Source organism: Globicephala melas, chromosome 7, assembly GCF_963455315.2.
Source record: "Globicephala melas chromosome 7, mGloMel1.2, whole genome shotgun sequence".
NCBI lineage: Eukaryota > Metazoa > Chordata > Mammalia > Artiodactyla > Delphinidae > Globicephala > Globicephala melas.
Window position 1 is genome coordinate 7,723,647 of NC_083320.1, and position 24,797 is coordinate 7,748,443.

Here is a 24,797-nt window from a genome sequence, read left to right on the forward strand (position 1 = left end):
CTGAAAGCTTTTAAGGAGTAAAAAAGAAGGCTGATGGTAGCTACGGTTCTCTAATACTTTAAAATAATATTTTCAAGAAGACTGCGGATGAAGCTGACAACCATGGAAGAAGGGTTCATGATTGCACACGGTACAAGGAAGGAACAATTTGGAACCAAAGCCTGCATCAAGACCACTCTCCTCCATTCCTTTTACTTTTGCTCTGTTTTGACCAAGATGCTCTCAATGTTGAAGACATTAGCTTTTACCAAAGCGGATCGTTCCAGGCCACCAGGTGGAGCCCAACAGTCACAAAAAAGAGCCCCCTCCTCAGCCTGATTTGCTTTTTGTCTACCAGCCAAGCTAGAGCCAAAGCCCCCCGAAAAGGACTTATAAAGTCTAAGTTTGGTAATACAAGTTTTTAGGATTACATAACACAGCCTCTTCCTCAGAAGAGTCTTCAGATACGAACATTCTCTTGAAAAGGTGAAATACTCTTTGCACAGGAGGAAGAACTAGCTAGAGCTATTTTTCAATTTGCAAATCTTGTAGGCTACGCCTCAATGAAACAAACTAACTTATCCTGTTTGGTTTTTCTACCAACCTAGTTACTGTTTCTTTTTCCTAAACACAGTTTAATGTAATTTAATGACCATCTCCCCAATTCATATCTACCTCATAAGAAATTCGGTATCAATCAAACCTGAATGGAATAGTAAAAGTATTTGCTTCTATTAGTCAACAAATATTTCTGATTACTGACACCTTATAGGTGCAAAGGTGGGAGTTGAAGAAGATACCAGAACAGACCCCCTTACCCATCAGCCACTTCTTCCCCACCACACACATCGTCAATCAGAACTTCCCTTCCTCTCCTTTCACCTCACCCAGTCACTCTCTCCAATGGAAGCTGCTATCCTTCATTCTCTTAAAATGAGCAGTACTATGACATTAAGCCTAGAAAATCCACGTTCAACCAAAAATTTCTCAACCCTGCTAGACATGCATTGACCTATTCATTTTCCTCCTTCCCATCCCTGAAAGCTACCAAAGTTTGCTAGAGAAAGTAATATAAATATGTCAGTTTGCTCTAGGTCAATTCATGTCATAGATCTTTAGTTAGTCTTCAGTGTTGCCAAGAAACACTATTATGTTTTTCACAGTAGCTGCTGTAAAACTTTTCCATTTTCTTCAAGATTTATCCTTAAATATTCCAGAAGAAGAAGCCATGATAAATCTAGGAGAAAGTGACCTTGATATCTCCATGTGCATGACATCCTGGAAGAGAAGGATGGGACTGTAAACTCTATACTTTAGGATAGCAGATTTCACAAAGGTCTGAGAAAGTATAAGCATGAATTCCACTGCAAGAGTTTCTAAAGGGAAGGATGATTTAAGAGAGTTGAGAAGCTCTTAAAACTATAAGTCTGATTATATAATTACAAATCATTTCAGCAAGGAAGCCAATGTGGCTTTTTAAGTATCTTGGACAAGAATCTAGTACTAAATGTAAAAAATACTAAATATGTTGTGATGCATAACAAAAAGCAGTGACCCCGAAAAGCCAGTAAGGGTTCACTAAGAACAGATTACTTTTAGATTTTTGATAGCATTACAGGACTAAGGTTCATCAAAGTGTGGCATGTAATGTATAGAGGTGAATAAGGTTCAACTGAAATCTCTCATGGCAATTCCAAGAACAAGATAAAAATTAACTTGTAACAACTAGAGGTCTCTAGTACTGTAATTCTCTTTGGGCTTCCCTTAACTGGAGGCACCAAAGTGCCACTGGGAGTGCCAGAGAAGCAATGCTTACACTGAAGGGGGCACCAAGACTGATGGCCTCCTGAAGGCCCCTTCCAAAGCTACTGAAATTATACATTCTATTAATGTGCACATGCTACTTAACGTTTTTGTTAAAGATTCTAAATGTGGGGTTCTCCACCCGCAGTTATATACTGACTGTATATTGTTATCAAGTGTTGATTTTGAAACCACAGAACCTGGTTCTCATCACTTTCTGTTCTAAACCACTCCTGTGTTTTCTAGCTTGATTTATGGTACATCTTCCTAGTCAACATGACTGAAGACCCTCGGGTCATCAAATCATTCTCATCTACCCATCTGACCAGCCAGCAAACATTCACTGAGTATCCTTGTCCTAAAGAAGTTCATGGCCAAGTAAATAACTTACATAAGCAATTACAATACAAACAGATGAGAGCTTTAAGAGTGGTATTATTAGAAACTATGGGAGCACCCATGACGGAGGACTCAGTCAGGGAACATTTTCTGAGTAGACAACTGAGTTAAGTTTAAAAGTTGAGTATTTCACTAAATAAACACTGGGGAGAGGAGAAAGCCGCTGCTGGGAAAGGAAGTGTAGTGTGCAGAAGCCTGGAGCTAGGAACACAGTCGGCAACGGAATGGCAAGCAATGAGGCGTAAGTGAAGGGAACCGTAGGAGATGAAGTTGTCCTTGATGAATCGTGATTAAATGCCATCATCTAACCAATCACGCAAGTCAGAGGCCTGAGAATTCATTCAAGGTTCTGTCTTTCTCTTTCATGCCCCTCTTCCCATTGGTTACCATGTCTGAGAAAATTTACCTTCTTCGTCTCCCCTGACTCTTTTCATTCCTTTTGCTTCCCTCACTGCAGCTCCTTTACTTCAGGTTCTCCCATCTCATCTTAGTGCGACAGCCTACTGCTTGCTTTCAGTCATGGCCCTTCCCACCCACTCTGGACTCTGAATCAGAGTGATCTTTTAGCAAACAGGCTTCCACTCTCCCAGAAACAACCCTGGATTTCCCCCTTCATCCACCTCCTCTAAGCTTCCAGAAAATTATTTTATTCCTATGGAAGAGCTTACAACACTCTGCTTTGTACCACAGCTAGAGCTCAGAGAGACAGGCCATTCAGTCCATCTGCTTTACCCACACTCTTTGCCAGGGAGTTGAGTCCCCCAGTCCCTGATAACGGGGCACTGGATCGCAGGACTTCGGACCCCTACCTCTGTTTACAACTATTAGGCAAATAACTGTCTCAATAGACCAATAAAGATCTTCTACCCTAGGAATTCTGTATTGTGCTCTAGACTACAGTGTGTGACCTGCAGAGGACTGGCAGTACCATTTGGGGGCCATGTATGCTATCAAGCAGGTAAATGGCTCCTGTGTAGAAAAAAGCAGACTAATACAAGTCATGTGCAGAAAGGGGGAGAGAAAAGATACCATGTGGTGGCTGGACCGGTCAGGGTGGTTGAGAGAGAAGCTGTGACTCCTTTGCCACCGTGTTAGTTCTGAGCTCCTCATGAGACCTGCCTACGCTTACTGCCCTGGGTTTTAGGTGAACCACCGATGTCTTATACTAATCACCACTTTTATTTAAATTAGATCAAGTAGGATTCCATTTCTTGGAATCAAATTAATCCTGTGACATTTATGTAAACTCCTTCTGCATTAGGTTATCATTTCTTTAAATAAAGAAACCACAGCTTGTTTACCTTTGTAGTTCTCACATAATACAGCAGTGACTTACACATATGATTAACACCTGTCTTTGTGAACTGAATTTAACTACAGAAGAAGTAAATGACTTTGGACTTGAATAATCAGTAGCAATTATATAGGCAGAAGTTCAATAATTTTAAAGGGCAGAGTGTTGGGGCAGGGAAGAAATTCAAAAGAAAGGCGCTTCGGTTAAACTTGGTTTTTAGGCATGGTTTCTATGCTTTCATATTCATACCCAGAGCAAGTACTACCTTCACGCTCCGGGTCAGAACCTGGCAAAGATGAGAGAGGAAACCCAAGCGGTCACAGCACGGCATGTTCTGACTGGGAAACGGTGACCTCAGCTCCTAAAGATCAGTAACAGATAGCCAGAACAAAAGAGCCAGGCGACCCCCAACAGGCAACAGCTGCAGCGCGCACCCCCCACGAGACAGACGTCAGCTGAGAACTTCACCATGAAGACCCGCCACATTTTATTTCTTGAGATAAATTTTCTCTTTTCCACAAGGATTTTAAAAGGCTTATTTCCATAAAAGACAATTTTTAATGTCTTAATAGTAAAAAGGTCGAGAAAAAGCACAGCTTTCCATCTAAGTATGAGAATCTTCAAACTTTTGCATTTTGAAAAATAGATGATTAATATATGGTTATTATTTTAAAATATTCTTTCTTTAGATTCAGAGAATGTCCTTGCTGCTTCAAAGGCCTGACTCCTTTTTTGATTATTGTTGTACTTTACCCACAAGAAAAGAGTTCTGGATGAAGTAAGGGAGGATCTGTAAAAACAAAACAAAACAAAACAAAACAAAAAAGCACCTGAAGGGCCATCTGAGTAATAAGAGAAACTCATTCTGTGAAGATTTCCTGACTACACCCTTACAGCTCAAAAACTAAGGAAACAGCCCAATCAAGTATACACAATGGGATATGACAGAAAGGCAGATAAAAGACAAGGCTGGATTTCCTGCCTTGATGTGAAAGTGTTCCCTTTTCACTGCCAAGCACAGTGTGGTGGGCACAATCACCAGGGGCCAGGTGGCACAGCCATTATCAAGCCTTTTGAGTGGATGGTGAGAAACTGGCAAGCCGCTGAGAAGGGCTATTTAGGGCTCAAGGGGTTGACGTCACTTTTGGATAATGAGTTAGGCTTCAAAATGATGACATTGCAATCCCACCACTTGAGAGCAAAAAAGAAAGTGCAACTGTTCCTGAGTGGCTCTGAGATCATATAAATCACAGTGATCTTCATAGCACTGAGAAAGTGGCCCAGGATAGTATTTCTTAAATTGCATTAGGACACACAGATTTGATTTGGTTTACTTCACTAACCATAAAAGGCTAAGCAGAGAATAAACCTCATCAAAGCAGCACATCGTGGCCATCCATTCAGTGTCGGCACTCATAACCACGGAACATTCCCAGGAGGGTCCATCCTGCACAAGTTAGATGACCAACAAGCAAGTCACCCAATTAGACTAAAAGTAGTATCAGAGCAAATTTTTCTAGCTTGTATGCCTTTATTTTCATTTCCTAAAATGAAACCTAAGCATAAACCAGACACCATCTATAATAAAGGACTACAGATATAGCTAAAACTTAATACTTCTCTTTCAAAATGAATACCAATTGTAAGAAGGAAACAGGCACAGCATTTGATCAAACAGCTAGGTCCAGCAGTTTCTTCAGATTACAAGGAAATGGCTATCCATGATGCTCCGTGGCTATATAATCTATATTTAAGTTAGACTGGTTTCTAAAAGCTTCCCTAAAAACATGGTACCTTTCCCTGTTTACAGTAGGGTAATTTAATGTTTAATGCCACAAGTGAAACCTCTGAAGGATCAATACCAAAAAAGCACATCATTCAAACATACCTTTACTTTCATATTTTAAAGCATGGGGGACTGAGGTCCCATGAATACGCCTGGAATTTCACATATTTTAACACCAGTGTCTGAAAGGAGGGGTCTGATTGTTTGATACAATGAATTCTTTGCAAGTTCACAACTACAAACAGGATTCATAACGTAACAGGAAATAAGCAGAGGTTCAGAATGTGCTTATGTTTTATGCCAAAAAACAAACAAAAGAGGTGATTGCCTGGCAGTTCAAGGAACCTATAGGTGGCCAGCTGTGGTAGCTAAGGGTGATTTCTGAAGAACCACGCCTAGTACGCATGCTTTAATGAAGAAATAATAATTAAAATACACACAAAAATGCTTACGTAAATGCTACCTAAACCAAGTTCCGTCTGGGATCTGTGGTTTTTCTCGCCAGAGGTCACCTACCCCAGGGCAAAGTTGCTGTCTTCCTTCCAGTCCACAATGCGGCAGATGAACAGCGTGTTGGCATAATCTTTAGGCCGGGTCACAAAGTCCTGGGGACAGTCCTTGAGAGGTACATAAATTCTAGGCACCCGGTGGTCCGAGGGAGAAAACAGGGCATACTTCCTAAACAGTTCACTGTTCTTATCGGCCAAGAGTTTGAGGAAGCCAGTCGCTGCACGGGAATGTTTTTTTTCCAAGATGTAAACCACCTGAAAATACCAAAGATATAGTCAATGCTGTTTATCTGTAGGACTGGATAACAGTTGGGAGAAGTCAGTAGAATGTTATTTGGTCAACTATCTGGGTCCAGCAGTTTTTCTAAGTCTAAATGAAGTACCTCTCAGTGAGGCTCTGTGACTAAGTTATCTATATTTAAGTTGTAACAACTGAAGCCAGCGAGCACATATACCCAAGGAAAACTAAGCAATACACAGCTTAATTAGATGAAAGTGCTTTTAAAACCAAGATCTATGTCTCAAAAAAATATGTAAAACTCCAGCAGGGAAGCACACCTCCAGGTATTTGGTCTGCATTACATTTTTCTCACATGAACTATACCAGTATCTCAGGTGAACAATACAATAATTGTTTATTTTAAAATGTTATTAAACGTAAATAACTTCTTTCTTATGCCTTCAAATGCTGAAACCTTTTAACCTTCCTTCTTTCCAAGATTAAACCCAGTCTCTCATTTCACCAGGCAAAAATTCAATAGCACAAGTACATGCTATTTCTACCAAGAGAAACACATCATCTTGGACTGACCCATCATTCAGCTCTCACTCTCCTGTGCCCCTCCACGGGCTTTTTCACCACATCGAGACCACTAGTGCCTTGACCCTTGCCTTCTCTCAATGTCTGTTAGCTACTTCTTAGCCTTGAGTCCTTTCCTACCTGCCAGAGACACCATGTTTCATCACTTCAAGTCCTGTTACGTATGTCATCAAATGCCTCACCCCTCTTGTTGTTCCATTGCACCTACCCCGAAAATCCTCAATTCTGGAACCATTCAGCCACTGCTATTCTCTAACCTTAAACACAAGTTACTGAGTCCACCAGAAAAGAAGAAAATTATAATCATACAGATGCATACCATCACACATTAATGTTATACAACTGCTGCTAGGACCTCAAAAGCTCTAAGGTATTTTTTTAACCTGTTCCCAGTCAGCACAATGTATTCTTTTTGGCTGCGTTGCGGCAGGCAGGGTCTTAGCTGCAGCAGGCAGGGTCTTTGTTGAGGCATGTGGCGCAGGCTCTTTGTTGTGGCGCGCGGGCTTCTCTCTAGTTGCGGCCTACGGGTTTTCTTCTCTCTCTAGTTGTGGCGTGCTAGCTCCAGGGTATGTGGGCTCTGTAGTTTGTGGCACGCAGGCTTAGCTGCCCCATGGCACGTGGGATCTTAGTTCACCGACCAGGGATCAAACCCACGTCCCCTGCATTGGAAGGCGGATTATTTACCACTGGACCACCAGGGAAGTCCCCAGCATAATTTATTCTTTAAGCCCCACTCTCTTGATCCTTCTTTTGGGACTCCAATTATCTGAATGCTGGATCTTTTTTACTGTTCCACGGCTTCCTGAGGCTCTGTTCATTTTTTTTCAATGTATTTTCTCTCTGTTCACATAGGGTAAATTCTATTGATTGGTCCTCAAGTTAACTAATTCTGTGCTGAGTCACCTCTACTCTACTACTGAGCCCATCCAGCAAGTATTTCATTTGTTGCTGTATTTTTCAGTTCTATAATTTCCATTTAGTTCCCTTTTTATAACTTCTATTTCCTTGCTGAGACTTTCAGTTTTCTCATTTGTTTCAAGAGAATTTTTACTTGCTATTAAAGCATATTTATGATGGCTATCTTAAATCGCTATCAGGTAACTGCAGTATCTTGGTGTTGGCATCAACTAACTTGGTGTTAGCTGTCGTTCCTCACTCAAGTAGTGATTTTCCTGGTTCTTGGTATAAGGTGATTTTCTAATGTATCCTGGACCTTTTGGCTATAATGTTAGCAGGTTCAAGGTCTTATTTAAATCTTGCCTTTTAGAAGGCAGTCACCCTGTCTAGGGCGAGCATGCAGGTCCCGGACTACTTTTGTGGGCTGTAGCTACAGTGACAATTTAGTTTTCAGAGCCTTTGCAATGCTATTTTGATATGTTTGGTTGACAAGGTACCACTGGGGCTCCCACTAGTTTCTGCTGGTACTGCTGAGGGGCTGGCCACCTGGCTGGTCTCTCTGATATGGGTGAGGAGCACATCCTGGTCCACAACCATGCAGAGACAGAGAGACTTCTCGCTTAGGGTTTTGGGTGTAGTGGCACCCCCTTCTACTGGTGCTACCTGGCTGCTCAGCATCTCTGGGTGGGAGAGGGGCATCTCAGGCCCATGAGGATAAAGAGGTTTCCTGGACCACGTACTTGTGGTAGGATCTCCCTTGCTAGTGCCATCTGGATGCCAGGTGTCTCTGGGTGGGGGAGGGGAGTCTCAGGCCCATAGGGACAAAGAGACTTCTGGGGCTAGGTCACCTCTTTGGCAGGATCCCTGCTGTCAAAGCCACCCAGATGCCTGGCATCTCTTGGTGAGGGACAGAAGTCTCAGGTGTGGTGGGGAAGGAGCGCCCTTTTCCTGGCCACTTGCCATCAGCAGAGATCCCAGTCAATTTGTCTTACAGGTGCTGCTGGGATTGCCTGGTGTCGTTGGAGGGCCTCCTGTTAGATCTGAGTGAGGAACGAGTCTGCTTGAGCCACCTTCTATTGTGGGGTTGGGATCCAGAAACACGGGGCCTGGGTCCCCTTCTGTTGGTGGAGGGCTTGTGAAGTCCCCTGCTGCTACGTTGTTCTTCTAGCCCTAGAGTCCCTAACTAGTCTGCCTTCCTCTTTTCATCTTTCAGCATTCTCCTTTGGTTGTCTCTTATTATTGTCCAGCATTTGTAGCTGTGCTTAGGGGAGAGGAGCAAGGAGAAACGAATCTATGCCATGTCTGATGCTTTTCGTTTTAATGTTCGACAGAACAAGAAGTATACAAATCAGCATGACATTACTCATGATTCATGTGTTAACTGTCACAGAAATGACTTTACCACAGTGTAAGTTTTGCCTTGTAATTTTAGATTGAATTCATTAAGAAACTATACAAAAACAAATAAACCCCAAAACCAAAAATAGCAAGAGAGGAAGCACCATTGGGGGGCAGCAGCAAATTGCAGAACACAAATTCCACTGACAGAGGTTGCCTCTACTTAGCTCTGACCAAAGTCATTTAAGAATGTGGCCCACTGTTGCTGGATGTTGTGTTTCGTCAAGAGACGCCAGAAGCCTGACACTCCTTTTTTTTTTTTTCGTATAAGCTACTAAGCCAAAATTTTTAAATATTGCACAGGTCAAGCAAAACACAAATTTGTGAGCCAGACCCAGCCCACGATCTTTCCGTTCATTATACTCTTTCACACCTATCATATTGCCTAGTATATGGTTAGTATTCAAAATGCTTATTAAGGGCTTCCTTGGTGGCGCAGTGGTTGAGAGTCCGCCTGCCGATGCAGGGGACGCGGGTTCGTGCCCCGATCTGGGAAGATCTCAAATGCTGCAGAGCGGCTGGGCCCGTGAGCCATGGCCGCTGAGCCTGCGCGTCCGGAGCCTGTGCTCCGCAACAGGAGAGGCCACAACAGTGAGAGCCCCACGTACCGCAAAAAAAAATAATAATAATACAAAATGCTTATTAAAATAAAGATCTAGATAATTGAATGGGCAATTGGCAGGGGAGAGTAAAATATATGTAATATAATTTAGAAATTCCTCATGTCGATACGCAGGAGACACTCTCCTATCCAACTTGCTAGACTGAGTGGCAATGCCGCATTCCCAGGTTACACGTGCTGGCGGATGCCTCTGGTAAAGAAAAACCTCATGCTATCACACACTCCATCCTGTGTCATTGCACCACTCCTTCCACCAGGAGCTACCTGCATAGCGAGGATCAGCTGTGTTTGATCTCATATCTGAATATGTCACTAGCATATATAATTTTTTTTTAAGATTTAATTTTATTTACTTTTGGCTGTGTTGGGTCTTTGTTGCTGTGCACAGGCTTTCTCTAGTTGTGGCGAGCGGGGGCTACTCTTTGTTGTAGTGCACGGGCTTCTCCTTGCAGTGGCTTCTCTTGTTGCAGAGCGCATGCCCTAGGTGTGCGGGCTTCAGTAGTTGTGGAACATAGGCTCTAGAGCACAGGCTCAGTAGTTGTGGCGCACGGGCTTAGTTGCTCCGGGGCATGTGGGATCTTCCCAGACCAGGGCTCAAACCCATGTCGCCTGCATTGGCAGGTGGATTCTTAACCACTGCACCACCCGGGAAGTCCTAGCATATATAATTAAAAAATAAAATTGAATTATGCAAAAAAACAAATTGCTTTTGTTACTGGACAACTAAATTAAATACTTTGGAGAAACTAAAAAATACTTACTAAAAACTTACTTTTGAATTAGATATGGTCATGACAACAATAAAAAAAAATTGGAGCAAAAAACCAAAAATCTAGGAGTCTACATTCATATTGCTTCACCAGTGCCTAAATTCTCACTCCATTCATTCATTTATTGCCGTGCCGCACGGCACGCAGCATCTTATTTCCCCGACCAGGGATCAAACCCGTGTCCCCTGCAGTGGAAGCGTGGAGTCTTAACCGCTAGATCGTCAGGGAAGTCCCTCTCACTTCACTTTAAATAAACCAAACTGGAAATCATAGACGTCACATTACAAGTGCAGTTTATGCAGAAAAAGATAATGCAGAACCTCAATAAACATACCCACATGCGAAGAAAAGGCCTTGGCCCTTCATCCAAAGACAGACAAATGAATATATGTTTAAAGTTATGAAAAAGATTCACTTTTTATGATTCCCTGCTTCCACTGACTTTTCTGATTAACTGACCAACTACAGTCCTAACTGAAATGTATGAGAGGCCTCCAACAGGTAGCTCAGCTACCAGCCAGACAAGTGAAGGAAACAGGCAGAGACCTTTGCTGATCTCTGCAGCGACTTCTCTGGTAAAGCTCTTGTGTCCTGTGACATGAAGGTGTTCTCGTCTTTTGTAACTGGTGCACCAGCATCCTCTTTTCCTAATTTAAAAAAAAGAGAAAAGAAGAGGAGGAGGAATCAGGTAGACACATACCTATTAGGCATACAGACTCATGGGATTTTTAAATTCAGAGCTGCAAGGATTCTTGGACACCATTTACCCCAAACTACTCATTTTACAGAAAAGGAAACCCAGGCCCACAGTGGTTAGGTGACTTGGCTAAGGTCAGTTACGTCACTAACTTGTAGTAATGCTCACACTCAGCAGGCCGCATTTTATCTATTTAACATTATTCATATGTTAGGCATCATACAAGCGGAGAGCATCAAATTATGCTGAATTAAACTAAATCGCCTATGTGTCAAAATGCCAAAATAACTAAATGTTATACACTGCCCCAGCCCACAATGAAGAATAGAGATAGGTTAACTTATTATGCACATCTGCTGAAATAAAACAAAATCAAAATAAATGTTAACTTTTAAAAGTACTTTGGTACAGCCATAACAAACAAAATGGTGGAAAATAGATTATATTTATTAAATAAACAAATAAAAAAGCCAACCCTGATTTTCCTGGCTTTTCTTAGTGACATTATATAAAGAGTAAAGTACTTAAAGTCTTTTAATGTTTAATTTCCTTTCTTAAAAAACTTATAAAATTCACATTCACCCAAGAAACTGAAACCACTAAAGAGGGAGTTAGGCTCTGGACCAGAAGTATTAAAACCACTCATGAAAAAAAGCAGCAAATTACAAACTTCTGAACATTTAATATTTTATATTTTCATGCGTTACATTAGATTTCCCCCACAAAATATTCTTATCCAACTCTACTGGAGTTTCTGGATTCTAGGGGTCACAACCAATTCATGTGGGACCCACTCCAGCTAGCTAAGAGAGACTTGTACTTATCATCATTTAGACATTACCAAGGCCAAAATAAATAAATAAATCCTTTTCAGGACTGGCTGCCTCTTAGCAAAGGCTCAGCTAAAAGCCAACTTTACTCTGGGCGTACTCTGGAAACACTGACATGATCTGACCTACTGGGGCTTAAGAACAATCAACTGTATGCTTTTCCATCTATGCTAAAATCTACCTACGATAGTGCCCACTGAAAGCAGAATTCTGTTTTCTAAAAAGAAAAACAAATGAAAACTTTCCCATTGTCGATCACCCTCTTTATCACCCTGTAAAAGAGGGACATCATCCAAGTTCATCTTTTATTTTAGACCAAGTTCACGATTCCAAAATCATCAGATGCTTTCAGAACATCTTTTATACTCTAAGGGAGAAAAAAACCCACACCAGTTCCATAACATATCTTGCCAATGTGTTCCACACAACAGGTAATTCAGGAAAGATTAGGAGGCTGGAATTACCATGAACAAGTATACTCTACCTAGATATCTGATATCCGAGTTTGGTCTCAAGAGCTGGCAATCAAGACAGGGTAGTGAGGGTTTTTCCGAGACAGCCCAAATCCTGGGCATGCAGCTTTCTGTAACGGTCACTGGTGGCTCCGTCTTAAAATGACTATTGCTTCAGATTCCATCCCAATAAGAAGCAAGTCTTCTGTTCCAAAGGTTATGCCAGGTTGCATTCAAAAACAGAGGGCAAGCCATGGAAGTGGGCCCAATTATGATTCTCAGAGATCACACCTGAACATGACCTTTTCAGGTTCTGTGTTCATAAGGATATCCCGGCAGAAATCAGGCTTTGTTCAGACAAAGATGCACCCTAATAAATTAAACTGAAGCTTGTAGCCTTACAGGTGAGCACCACAGATATGTTCAATGAATGTGAAGAAACACACTGCCAGTTTAGAAAAGTGAATCACCTTAACAGGTTTCCAACAACTACGTCTTGCCACAGCGAGCAGCAAAGCTGTCAATTTAATGAGAGAATCTATCGCGTTGTTTAATCACAAGATCATTTGTTTCTTCATTTATACCATGTGTGTTTACTGAGCACTGGGCATTGAGGATTCAGTGTGAATAAGAGAAAGATGATCCCAGCCCTTATGGAACATACAGTTTAATGCTGGAGTGATATTCAATAAATAAGCACTCAATAAATATAGAATTATAAACTGTGATGAATGCTAAGAATGAAAGAACACTCCCAAGGAGGGAGAGAAGAGAACATATGATTTAGATTAAGAAGTCAGAGAAAGGCCCTGTGTGCAAGTGACACTGATGCTGAAATATGAGGATGGTGTGTGTAGGAGTGAGGAAGGGGGCAAAAGACCCCAAGTGGGGAATGGTACTTGGGAAGGGGTGGAGGTGGGAAGTCCTTGGCACAATCAGGAACAGAAAGACCATGTGGCTGGAGGACAATGAACAAGAATGGGCATGGCCAGAAATGGAAATGAGAGGTAGACAGGAGTCGAGTCAGATGGGGCCTTGCAGAAGTTAAGAATCCTGAGTTTAAACCTACATACAATAGGAAGCTGGCTAAGGATTTTGTTCAAGAAAGTGACTGCCTAACTTGAGACTCGGCCAACCTAAGAGGGGATGTTGGGAGACCAGTTAAGAGCTATCGCAGAAGTCCAGACACAAGAGGATAGTGCTATAATACAAGCCCTGGAGATGGAATTAAAAGGATCAATTTGGGCTTCCCTGGTGGTGCAGTGGTTGAGAGTCTGCCTGCTGATGCAGGGGACACGGGTTCGTGCCCCGGTCCGGGAAGATCCCACATGCCGCGGAGCGGCTGGGCCCGTGAGCCATGGCCGCAGAGCCTGCGTGTCCGGAGCCTGTGCTCCGCAACGGGAGAGGCCACAGCAGTGAGAGGCCCGCGTACCGCAAAAAAAAAAAAAAAGGATCAATTTAAGAGATATTTTGGAGTTGAACTAATAGACTTTAGTGGTAATTAGATGTGAGAGTTTAAGGATTATTAGATATAAGAAATAAAGGATTACTTCAAGCTTTCTAACGTCTGCAGCTAGGCTGATGGAGGCATTACTGGCACAGGACAGACTAGAAGAGGCGGTGAAGATCAAGGGTTCTACTTCAGAGGTGGTTCTATACGAGAGGCCACCTGTGAGATCTTCAAGTGATGATACTGAGTAAGCAGTTCAACATGAAGATCTGGAACTCAAGAAGAGAGATCTGCACTATGGCTCTAAGTATAATTTATATGCCAAGAACTTCCACATTTATAGTTTTCCAGCCCAAGTTGCAGAGAAGAAATTCAAACCCAAGTCTTTTCAACTACTAAGTTCCTGAAGCTCTTCCACTGATATATGCTCAAGTATCAAGTAATGTGCTGTCAATGTTAAGGAAATAAGCAAGATTCACTGAGGAAGTGAGTTGGGCTTGAAGGATATACAGATGTTTTGGAGAAAGAAAGTTGAAGAGCATTCCAGGTAAAGGCCAGCACTTGTACATGGCCCAGAGCTGTGAAAGAGCCTGACATGGTAAAGGATTAGTAAGAGATTTACTGTAGCTACTAACGGGTTGAGGACACAAGTGTTGGGCAGGAAGGGACTGGATGGGGAAAGGAACAAAACTGGTGGGGAGGTGGGATAGGTCCTATGGCAGAGATTCTAGTTCCTGCCCAATTTATCTATTCTCTTCTTTCCTACTAAGCAGAACTCCGATTTTTTTTTTTTTTTTTTTTTTTTAGCTAGCATTAGTTAGAAGACTACATCCCTCAGTCTTTTTGTAACTAAACATGGCCTGGATGTCTAAGTTTTAGGCAATAAGATGCAGGTTAAAGTGTTGTGATTTAAAGGATGGAGGTGCAGCCTTTCCCTCTTCCTCCTTGCTGGCTGGAATGTGGATGTGGCAGCTGGACCTCAAGCACTCATCTTGGTCCTGGAGGCTACAGGACAACAGTGCATTCTGCTGTGCAGAGCAGCACAGCAGAATTGAAGACTATGGAGCTAACCTATAAGCCTTGACCTGCCTACCTCTGTTCTTCTTTTCTGTGAGATAGAAATAAACTTTCTTGTTTAAGCCATTGATATTTTAGGATTTAACGCCACTCTCAGCAGAACATACTTCCTAACACACAAGTCCAGACAGTGAAACTGATAAATTTGGATACTATCCCACAAAGCACTAGAAAGGCCAGGGACACATATATTTTAGAGCAATGAATTTGGTAGCATTCCAGGGTGGAGAGACAATAGTAGCAGAGAGCTTAGGAAGCTGGGGTTACAGTCTAGATGAGACGCAATCAGAATCTAAATTAAGATAGTGGCAGTGACAGTGAACAGAGGCAAGATTTGAGAGAGATTTTTGAGAAGGATGCTGCGAAGTGTGTCTCCATCACTATCAATGACTTAGTACAAGAAAAGGGGCTTAAGTTAAAAGAGCTTTTGATTGACTATCAGGGAAAATGCTTTCACAGAACGATGAAACTCCCTGATGAATTACTAGAAGAGGGGAGAGCTGCCGGCAGTCCTCAAGGAAGGAAAAGGTTATGTTTCCCCACAGCCTTCAGTCTGCCGTACTGAAGGCAGAGCCGGCCCCATGCATTCTGTGGCTCCTTCCAGTTAAAAATGTCCAGAAACCAGTGACTACCAAAATTCTTCATCTAAAAAACAGAATTTTCTAAAAACTGGACATACTACAAATATAAGCAACTGCTCACTATATTCTCAAAAAAAAAACACTCTAGGAGGGAAAATCGAGTAAAATCCTAATCTCTTTATACAGATTACCTGAAACTTCTATTTCAAACATTCCAAAAGGAAAACACCTTGGCTTGCTGGAGCTGGCACTGCCACTGCCTTAGAAGCGAGTTTGATTTGGGCTCCTCACACAGAAACAATGGACTGACAAGGCTGGTGATCCTTAACACTTGACAAATTCATCAGGTTTTCAGATGATTAGACTGTGATGCTAAGTAAAGGCAACGTGAAGAAAAAAGCAAGGAATTGGGCAAAAAAGTGTTTCAGTCTTTCCAATTAAAAGAGTGACAAACTCTGACAAATCCAAGCTTTCTCATCTCTGAATGAAGGGTCACAGAAATTTACAATTTCCACCAAGAACTCAATGAAAACTGTAATATAAATTTTGGTCCATGAAAACAATTCCCCTCAGATCTCTCAAAATCAACCAACGAGGAAAAGTTACTTTCTGGGCCCCTCTCCCCTGTGAAATGTTGGCATGACAACACAAGTCCTCACAGGGCAAGGTAACATTCATGTTAGAATAATTTTCTGGATGTCCCTGGTGGTGCAGTGGTTAAGAATCCACCTACCAATGCAGGGGACACGGGTTCGAGCCCTGGTCCAAGAAGATCCCACATGCCGCCGAGCAACCAAGCCCGTGCGCCACGACTACTGAGTCTGTGCTCTAGAACCCGCAAGCCACAACTACTGAGCCTGCACGCCACAACTACTGAAGCCCGAGTGCCTAGAGCCCGTGCTCTGCAACAAGAGAAGCCACCACAATAAGAAGCATGCACACCACAATGAAGAGTAGCCCCTGCTCACCACAACTAGGGAAAGCCCGGGCACAGCAACGAAGACCCAACACAGCCAAAAATAAAATTAATTAATTAGAAAAAAAATAAGGAAACAGTCTCCTGTGACTATGGAAAAAAACAACAACAAAGAATCATTTTCTGTGCTGCAAGTTTGCCAGCCCAAGCAAATCTCTCACTCTGAAATAAAGCTACTGCAATTGTAGGGTGCCACAGAACGTTCACCGTGTGTTGACATACATCACCTCATTTGATCCACACCATAACCTCATACGATAGGTAGAGTGGATATTGTTATTCCAGTTTCACCAAGGAAATGGAAGTACTGAAGGGGCAGAGCCAGCCGATGACATCATTCAGGGATCCTGGTGCTAACTGTGGCAGCCTGCTCCACACAAGCAGGAATCAGAGCATCATGGGAAGAGCCATGAAAACCTACATCAAGATATTGCTTAAGTGGCCGTGGGACTCCTTGAAATGCTGGCATCAACTCAGTGAAGGTTCTGAATATCTGTGGAGTGTCAGGCACTACAAATGACCCTGGCTCTGTCCTTGGATACTCGTGTACTAGAAATGAAACAAAATGCAAACAAATACTGAAGTACATGGAGTTGGTGAGTGCTGGCAAGCAGTGTGTCCAAAGGCAGTGAGAAGGGAGCCAGGGAGTTTGACAGCGAACCCCCGAGCTACAGTGGGAAGGCTGAGTAGGAGCTGGCTAGATGGATGGGCATGGCGAGCATTCCAGAAAGGAAGACCATGTGTAAGGCACCTAATCAAGAGTAAAATGAGAAGGACAAAGGTTCTCTGTGTCTAAACACGTTGCAGGGACCAGACCACGAAAGGCCTCACATGACATGCTGAAGAGCATGTATTTAACGCTTTAGGGATGGAAAGTCACTGAAAAATATGAGAATAACATAATCAGAATTATACTTGATGAGGAGTCAAGGGTCAGCCTATTGCTCCTTTGAAGATAATCTGTCTTTTTCTCTAGCTGCTTTTAAGATTTTCCCTTTGGTTTTCTGTAGTTTCATCTTGATGTATCTAAGTATGGATTTTTTTTTTTAATTCTACTTACAATCATTGGTTGTAAATCTGTGGTTTGGTATCTCAACTGTTACGGAACATCTCAGCCATTATCTTTAAACTTCACCTTCGCTCATCTTCTCTCTCATCTCCTTTCTAGGTCTCTAATTAAACTTATTTAGACCTCACTTTATTCTCTATGTCTCTTACCCACTCCCTCTGCATTTCTATTTGTCTCTCCATGCTATACTCTGGATAATTTTTCCTTACCATCTTCCAGTTTGTTAATTTTCTCTTCAGCTTTATTCAATCTTCTGTTAAATGCATCCACTGAGGTTCTTCTTTTTTTTTTTTTTTTGCGGTACGCAGGCCTCTCACTGTTGTGGCCTCTCCCGTTGCGGAGCACAGGCTCCAGACGCGCAGGCTCAGCGACCATGGCTCACAGGCCCAGCCGCTCCGCGGCATGTGGGATCTTCCCGGACCGGGGCACGAACCCGTGTCCCCTGCATTGGCAGGCGGACTCTCAGCCACTGTGCCACCAGGGAAGCCCGAGGTTCTTCTCTTTAAAATATTTAATCAAATATAAACTTTTCCTCATCCACTGAGTTTTAAATTTCATTACTGTTATGTTTATTTCTATAAGTTTTGATTCCTTTTTTAATTTGCTATGTCACATTTCATAGTTTTCTATTCTTTGCAGATATCTTCAAGCTTATCCTTTATTTCTTTAAACACAGTAGTTTTTTATAGATGGTAATGATTCCAATATCTGATGACGTTTATGAAGGGCTGTTTCTGTTGTCTGTGGTTGCTGATGATTCTTGCCCTTGGAGTATGGTTTCCTTGGGTGCCTGGTTATATTTACGTGCTGGTTACTGAATAATCTGAGGCCTGGGCAGAAGAAACCTTCCTTCTGAAAGAATTTCCACTTGATTTTGCCAGACACCCAGAGGCACAACCAGCCCATAAACCAATTCAAGACTTGAGATTCCTTGGTTGAGCCAGTCAGCTTGAACCTGGGCTGCAATTCCAGAAGAGAGCTGGTATGTTTCAGGTCCACCCTCACCGTGACAGTGCAGTCCTTTGGGGTCCCAGCTTCTTGTGAGAAATCTGAGCTTTATTTCTGTCCCCCACAACCGCTGGTCAAATCTGCACTCTTGCATGGGTTTTCCACCCTAATTTTAACCTGGTAATGCCTGTGAGCTCTTTGATGCTTTAAGAAGAAGGCTGGGTTGGGTTTGGTTTTTGTATTTTATCTAAATATTTTTGGTTGCTTCAGTAGGAGAGTGCATGTGTGAATAACAGTTCACCATTACTATCTACAGAAAGTCGCTAGAGTTTGTATTTCAGAAATATTTTTCAGGTGGCAGTGTAGAGCCTAGTGAGTAGTGACTGGAGTTAAGAACAGGAGAGGGGCAGTGGTGATCTGTGCAGGAAACACAGCAAGGAAGCTACTGTGATAATGCCCAATGTTACATTAAGCAAAAGCACAAGGGATGGAGAGAAGAGACAGGTATTCTCACATTTATTTTTCTCAGCAACCCCATGAGGGAAGCATTACTATTCTGGTTCTTATAGCAATCAGCCGTTCTAAGAGGTAAAGTAATTTATCCCAGGGTTCATCCAAGGAGATGGTTAGTAGAGGTGGCATCAGAACCCAGTATGACTCCAATTCCAAACTCTTCTTACCACAGTATGATGAGATCTGGAAGAAAGACAGGTGCATGCGGGTGGGTTCCAATGAGGATGGGAGGGTTGCCAAAAATTTTTTAATTCACTTAAAGACATAGAAGGATTTTAGATTTTAGAAGGTGCCAAGTGATAAACAGCTCTCTAAATAACTTCACTGCTTCCACCCACAGAAATGACAGAGTAGTTAAAAGCATGAGCTTTGGGACTTCCCTGGTGGTGCAGTGGTTAAGAATCCTCCTGCCAATTCAGGGGAAACGGGTTCGAGCGCTGGTCTGGGAAGATCCCACATGCCGCTGAGCAACTAAGCCCACGCACCACAACAACTGAGCCTGCACTCTAGAGCCCCCGAGCCACAACTACTGAAGCCTGTGTGCCTAGGGCCCATGCTCTGCAACAAGAGAAGCCACTGCGATGAGAAGCCTGCATACCGTAACAAAGAGTAGCTCCCGCTTGCCGCAACTAGAGAAAAGCCAGTGCGCAGCAACAAAGACCCAACGCGGCCAAAAATTAATTAATTATTTTTTAAAAGTCATGAAACTTTCAAAAAAAAAAACCATGAGCTTTGGAGTCACAAGACCTAAATTCCAACCTACATCCTGTGATCTTGAACTTGTGGTTTTGAACAAGTTACTCCCTCTCTCAATTTCCTCCTTTGGAAATCAGGGATAGTATACATGAGTTATGTTTACACGGAGTGCCCCGGCACAAAGTACATTAACAAAAATTGTTAGATATTACTACTACTGTTGTTGTCATGGTTATTATCATCAGCTCTTGGTAGTCAGTTTTGAGTGAATCCAACCCTGTTACCCTGGACACAACTGACTGGAAAGGACTGGTACGCAGGGATGGCAACATTATAAAATGGGTCACATTTCCTCATCTGTAAAATGTAACCCATCTTGTAGAGTTAGTGGGAAGATTAAATGAAGTTAATGTGTGCCAAAGTGCCACAGTGGCTAGAACACAGCAAGCACTCAATAACTGCTATATAATATGTATTTAGATTGCATGTGCTTTTCTGTATGCTTGGTGAATTCTGTGCAAAGTAAGGAGGGAGAAGAGATGGTGCCACATAGGTAGGCAGAGGCCAGGTTAACGTTACGAAGTTTGGGCTTATCCCAAAGGCAGTGGAGAGCTACGGAAGAAAGCAGTCAGGGGACTAATAATGGCTTATGGTTTAAGAAGCTCACACTGGTTGCTATATGGGGGACAGATTTAGAAGTGAAACCGGAGGCAGAAAGGCCAGTTAGCAGGTTACTGCAATAAATCAGACTAGTGGCAGAAGGAATGGAGGGTTCTAGATAGAGAGGTATTTATTATAAAAAGCAAAACTGACAAGATTATTCAGATGCTAGCTGGGAACTGGAGGCTGGGGAAGTTATAGGGGTAGAGTAAGGAATGGGAAAAACTGCCTAATTTCCTTATAACAGATGTTCTCAAAGTATAGTCCCCTGACCAGCAACATCAGCATTACCTGGGAACTCCCAGAAATGCAAATTCTCAGACCCCACCCCAGACCTACTGACTCAGAACCTCTGGGGATGGGGCCCAGCCATCTGAACACACTTTCCAGGGGACTCTGACGCCCACTAAAGTGAAGAACCACTGCTCTAGACAAATAAGCCATGACCTGCTATAGGAAGAGCATCTTCAGGCAATCGGGAGGGGATATAAGTTCAGTCGGACTTAGCGAGTTTGAGGTGTTGGATATTAGATCTGATGCTTAAGAGAGAGTTTTGGGCTGGAGACAGAAATGAGCATGTTGTGTGCGTACAGAGGACAAATGAACAAGTAGACTGGTTCCCTCGGAGATGGTTCAGAATCAGAAGGGAAGAGAGCCTAGGATAGAGCAGTGAGGAACAACATTATTTAAGAGAGCGCAAGTAGAAAAGTTTGCAAAAGAAACTGAGGTGTGATCAGAAAGGTAGCAGAATAATCAGCCTAATGTGAAGTCAGAGAAGCCAAAGAAAGCATGCGTTTCAGTAAGAAAAGTATGGTCAGCAGTGTAGACTTAGTGACAAGGTCATAGGAGGAAATGGAGTGAAGCAGAACGCCATGCGGGGAACTGACTGCGGAGACGAGGGTGTGCACCAGGCTCCGGAAGGCTGGCTGTGAAGGCGGGGAACAGCACAGGGTGGATGCTGCAGAGGGAAAAAGAAATCACACATGATTTCTTGTATTTTTTTTAAGATAAGAGAAGCCTGAACACAGTTAATTGCTGATAGGAAAGAATCACTAAAGAAGGTGTGGTTGAAGAGGGCACAACAAAGAAAGGGAGGGGACCCTGGGCGGGAAGGGAAGGGACCCAGAACCCAGAGGGAAGGATTAACCTCAGGCAGAAGGTCAGAGAGATGCCAACTTCATTGTATCAAAATAAATGGAGGAGGGAAGGAGTCTAGACACAAGCCATTCCTAAGTGGAAAGCTGAGGGGGTTCCACAGGGGAAGGGGGTGGGCAACAGCTCTGGTTTTTTGAAACATAGAAGCCAATTCATCTGTTGAAAAGTGCTAGGGAGGTGAAGGATACCTAATATATTCAGAGCTGGGTTCCACAATCCCAGGGGAGGATCACATGCGAATGGCTTCCCAAAACAGTGGCCCTGAACATGCCAGGCGCTACACTCTATGCATCCAAAATATTAACAGTAAAAAATTTACAAAATAGTAATAGTAACTAGTTATTGAGCGCCTATGGCACACACCTGGCACTGTGTTAGATGATTCATAGGCACTACCAAATTTAATATTCTCCAGTAATCCAATGAGGTAGCAAGTACTATCATGCCCATTTTAGAGATGAGGTTCTAAAAGATCATTAGGAAACGAGGCTCACAAACACCAAGTGATAACACGCTTGCTCACGGATACCAGCTAGGAAACGACAAGGGCGGGATTCGAACCTAAGTCTCATCCTCTTCCCATGATGCCACACAACCTTCAGGATTTGAACAGGATTAGTAGAAGTGAGAATGGAAAAGAAAACATGATTTTTGAAAGATGTGCCTGAATGACAAGATACTGGGAGAAGTCAATCAACTCTTGGGCCCATTTTGAGTTTGGGGTGACAATGCGATATAAGTATGATCACGTCCTTTACCCAAGCTGGAGATATCATTCTACATCTTGGGGCAGAGACTGGGAATATCAATTAGATGATAACAATGATAACATTGTCTGAAAGTAGACAGATGTGTATAGACTGGGGAAAGAAGGACTTCATATAAGAGTAACAGAATAAATAAATGAATGAAAAGAAAGCTAATACTCAAGCATTAAAAGGAAAAAAATCCCTTCACTACCCAAATTTCCTTCCTTGTTCTAATTTACAGACTGGTGAGAGATGAAGAACAGCGGGACTCACTGTGTCAGAACTTGGTCACCCTTCTCCCCAGGCTGAACATGAAGATACCTTCAGGTTCCTGAGTTGAAGCGGTGCCCTGGGTAGAGTGATTTTCGTGCCCAAACCTGAGTCCTTCACAGGGTCTTCTCAGATGCGGCTTCGCACTGATTCCCATTCCCAGCTGTTAACTGTATTAATTACATCATCAACACTGCTTTTCTCTGAGCACTCTCTGCTCCAAATCTTTCTCTTGCCCAGGAGAAACCACTTCTAAATTTCTCTCTACTAAAGCTTTAATTGGCTTTTAGCTTCATGGCTCCCAAAAGACCCAAAATGTAGGCCCACATACTTATGTGCTCCCATCTACCGCTGGCTTTAACTTAATAATTCTGCATCTTTCCCAACAGAAGAATGACTCCTCCAAGTTTAAGTTGACTTCCATCTGAGTTTTTCTTAAAGGGGACAAGCCTGACCTGTTACTGTGACATGACCATTTCAACACCAGAAACACAGTGTTTACTAAAATCTGACTAGTGTTTCTTTACCTGTCTTCCAAAGACTAGCTATCCATCAAAACTTCAAAAAATGAAAAAGGTGCTGAGCTATCATAGGGGGTTAAGTAGAGACTGGCCTCCCCCCACCCCAAGCACGGCAAGCTAAAGTAAATGAGTTTTGCTGTGTTCTGAGCCTGTGGTCCACATATATCAAACATATATCTCTCTCATGTTCTAAGTCTCCTAAAGCACATGTGGTATTTCATCCTATTGAACATTTCCAACAGGGATGATGAGATCCAGCCCACTGCTTGGGCAAAAGGGAAAGTATTAAAATGCTGATTCTAGAGACTCAGGCCTCTTTATCAATTCAGTTCCTATTACCTAAAAATAGGACTCCAAAATGATCATTACCAGGCAAACGAAAACAGGTAGGTTAAAGAAGAAAAAATTCTTACAGGCTGCATCATTTCTGAGACCCAGCAGGCCCCCTGGGAAACAGAACAATACACCACTCAAAAACAGCTAATGTTTGAAGCATCTTTAATGGAAAATTGCTTCTCCTTAATAACGTAACAACCTCTAGCTCTAAATGCAAATCAGGCAGATCACTCCAGCCAGGTTATATAGACATGGATGAGTCATTGCTTTTGATGCCAAACTGACAAATATGAAGGTTTCATAATGGATCCTATGTGGCTGCTGTGCAGGAAAAGGATTCAGGTGTTAAACAGGAAAGCAACTAGTTTGGCTCTTCCTCAGTTTCAAAGAAGGAAAGGAAGGGTAATCTTTTGCAGAACATTTGCTGAGTACAAGACTGTTCTGGGGGTTGAAAGTAGGTGAAAGATGAGCAAAAACAGTTATATGAGGGAAATAAAGAAAATACTGAACCATAATAATATCAGTCATGGAATGTGAACTGAAAAAAGAAACAAGTACCTAGAAAGAAGAGTCGCGGAAAGGAAAGATCACACATCTAGCCGGAAGAAATAAGCACAGGCTCATGGGGACAACATCCTGTGGTTGAGTGGACTCTACGACGGCCCCCAGTGACCCTCACAGCTCCTGCTCTTCACACTGTGGAATAACCCCCCTCCCTCTGAGTGTAGGCAGGACCTACGACTTGCTTCTAACCAACAAAATATGGTCAACATGACAGGATGTCACTTCCATGATTACGTTCCATAAGACTGTAACTTCCACCTTGAAAACAGACTCTCTCCCTTGCTGGATCTGATGAAGCCAGCTGCCATACAGAGAGGCCCACACCAGCAGCCAGCAAGGAAGTGAGATCCTCAGTCCAAAAGCCCGCAAGGAACTGAATCTAGCCAACAACCATATAAACTTGGAAGAACACCCTTCCCCAGTAGAGCCTTCAGATGGCTGACACCTTGATTGCAACCTTGTGAGAAACCCTGAAGCAGAGGACCACGCTGGGCCATGCCCAGATTCCTGACTAAAGGGGAACCTTGTTTCCTCTACTCATAACACTTAGGATATAAAATGTATGGGTTTTTCACACCAAGCAATTCTGCAAGTCTCTGTGGACACCACCTGGTGGCCAACAATTTAATTCAGTTCTGATCCTAACTACCTGGAGAGAGTACAGACCTCACAGATTAAGGGCTCAGTCCCATGAGACTGCCTGCCCCACCCCCCACTTCAGACTGCAAATGCAAGTAGTGGGCCTCCAGATTACCCACACTCTGTCTGAGTTGGCTGCAAATTGAGGGGGTTCCCATGACCCCATCCTTAGGTTTGATAATCTGTCATAACGGTTCACAGAACTCAGGGCAGCATTTAACTTACATTTACTGGTTTAGTATAAAGGATATCATAAAGGATACAGCCAAAGAGGTACATAGGAGGCCCAGAGGATCCTGAGCACATGAGCTTCTGTCCCCATGGAGTCGAGGGGTGC

General features: G+C 42.8%; 1 protein-coding gene across 2 annotated transcripts in view; it reads right to left on the bottom strand.

Annotated features, from left to right (window-relative positions):
- Positions 1-24,797, bottom strand: part of DIS3L2 (DIS3 like 3'-5' exoribonuclease 2) — a 373,784-nt gene that overhangs the window by 207,466 nt on the left and 141,521 nt on the right. For both annotated transcript variants that reach the window (XM_060301735.2, XM_030872348.3), the window contains exons 7-8: positions 10,824-10,924; positions 5,778-6,025 (exon numbers count right to left, since the gene is read on the bottom strand). In XM_060301735.2, coding sequence (XP_060157718.1) covers positions 5,778-6,025; positions 10,824-10,924 — 349 coding nt within the window. The remainder of the gene's footprint in view (positions 1-5,777; positions 6,026-10,823; positions 10,925-24,797) is intronic.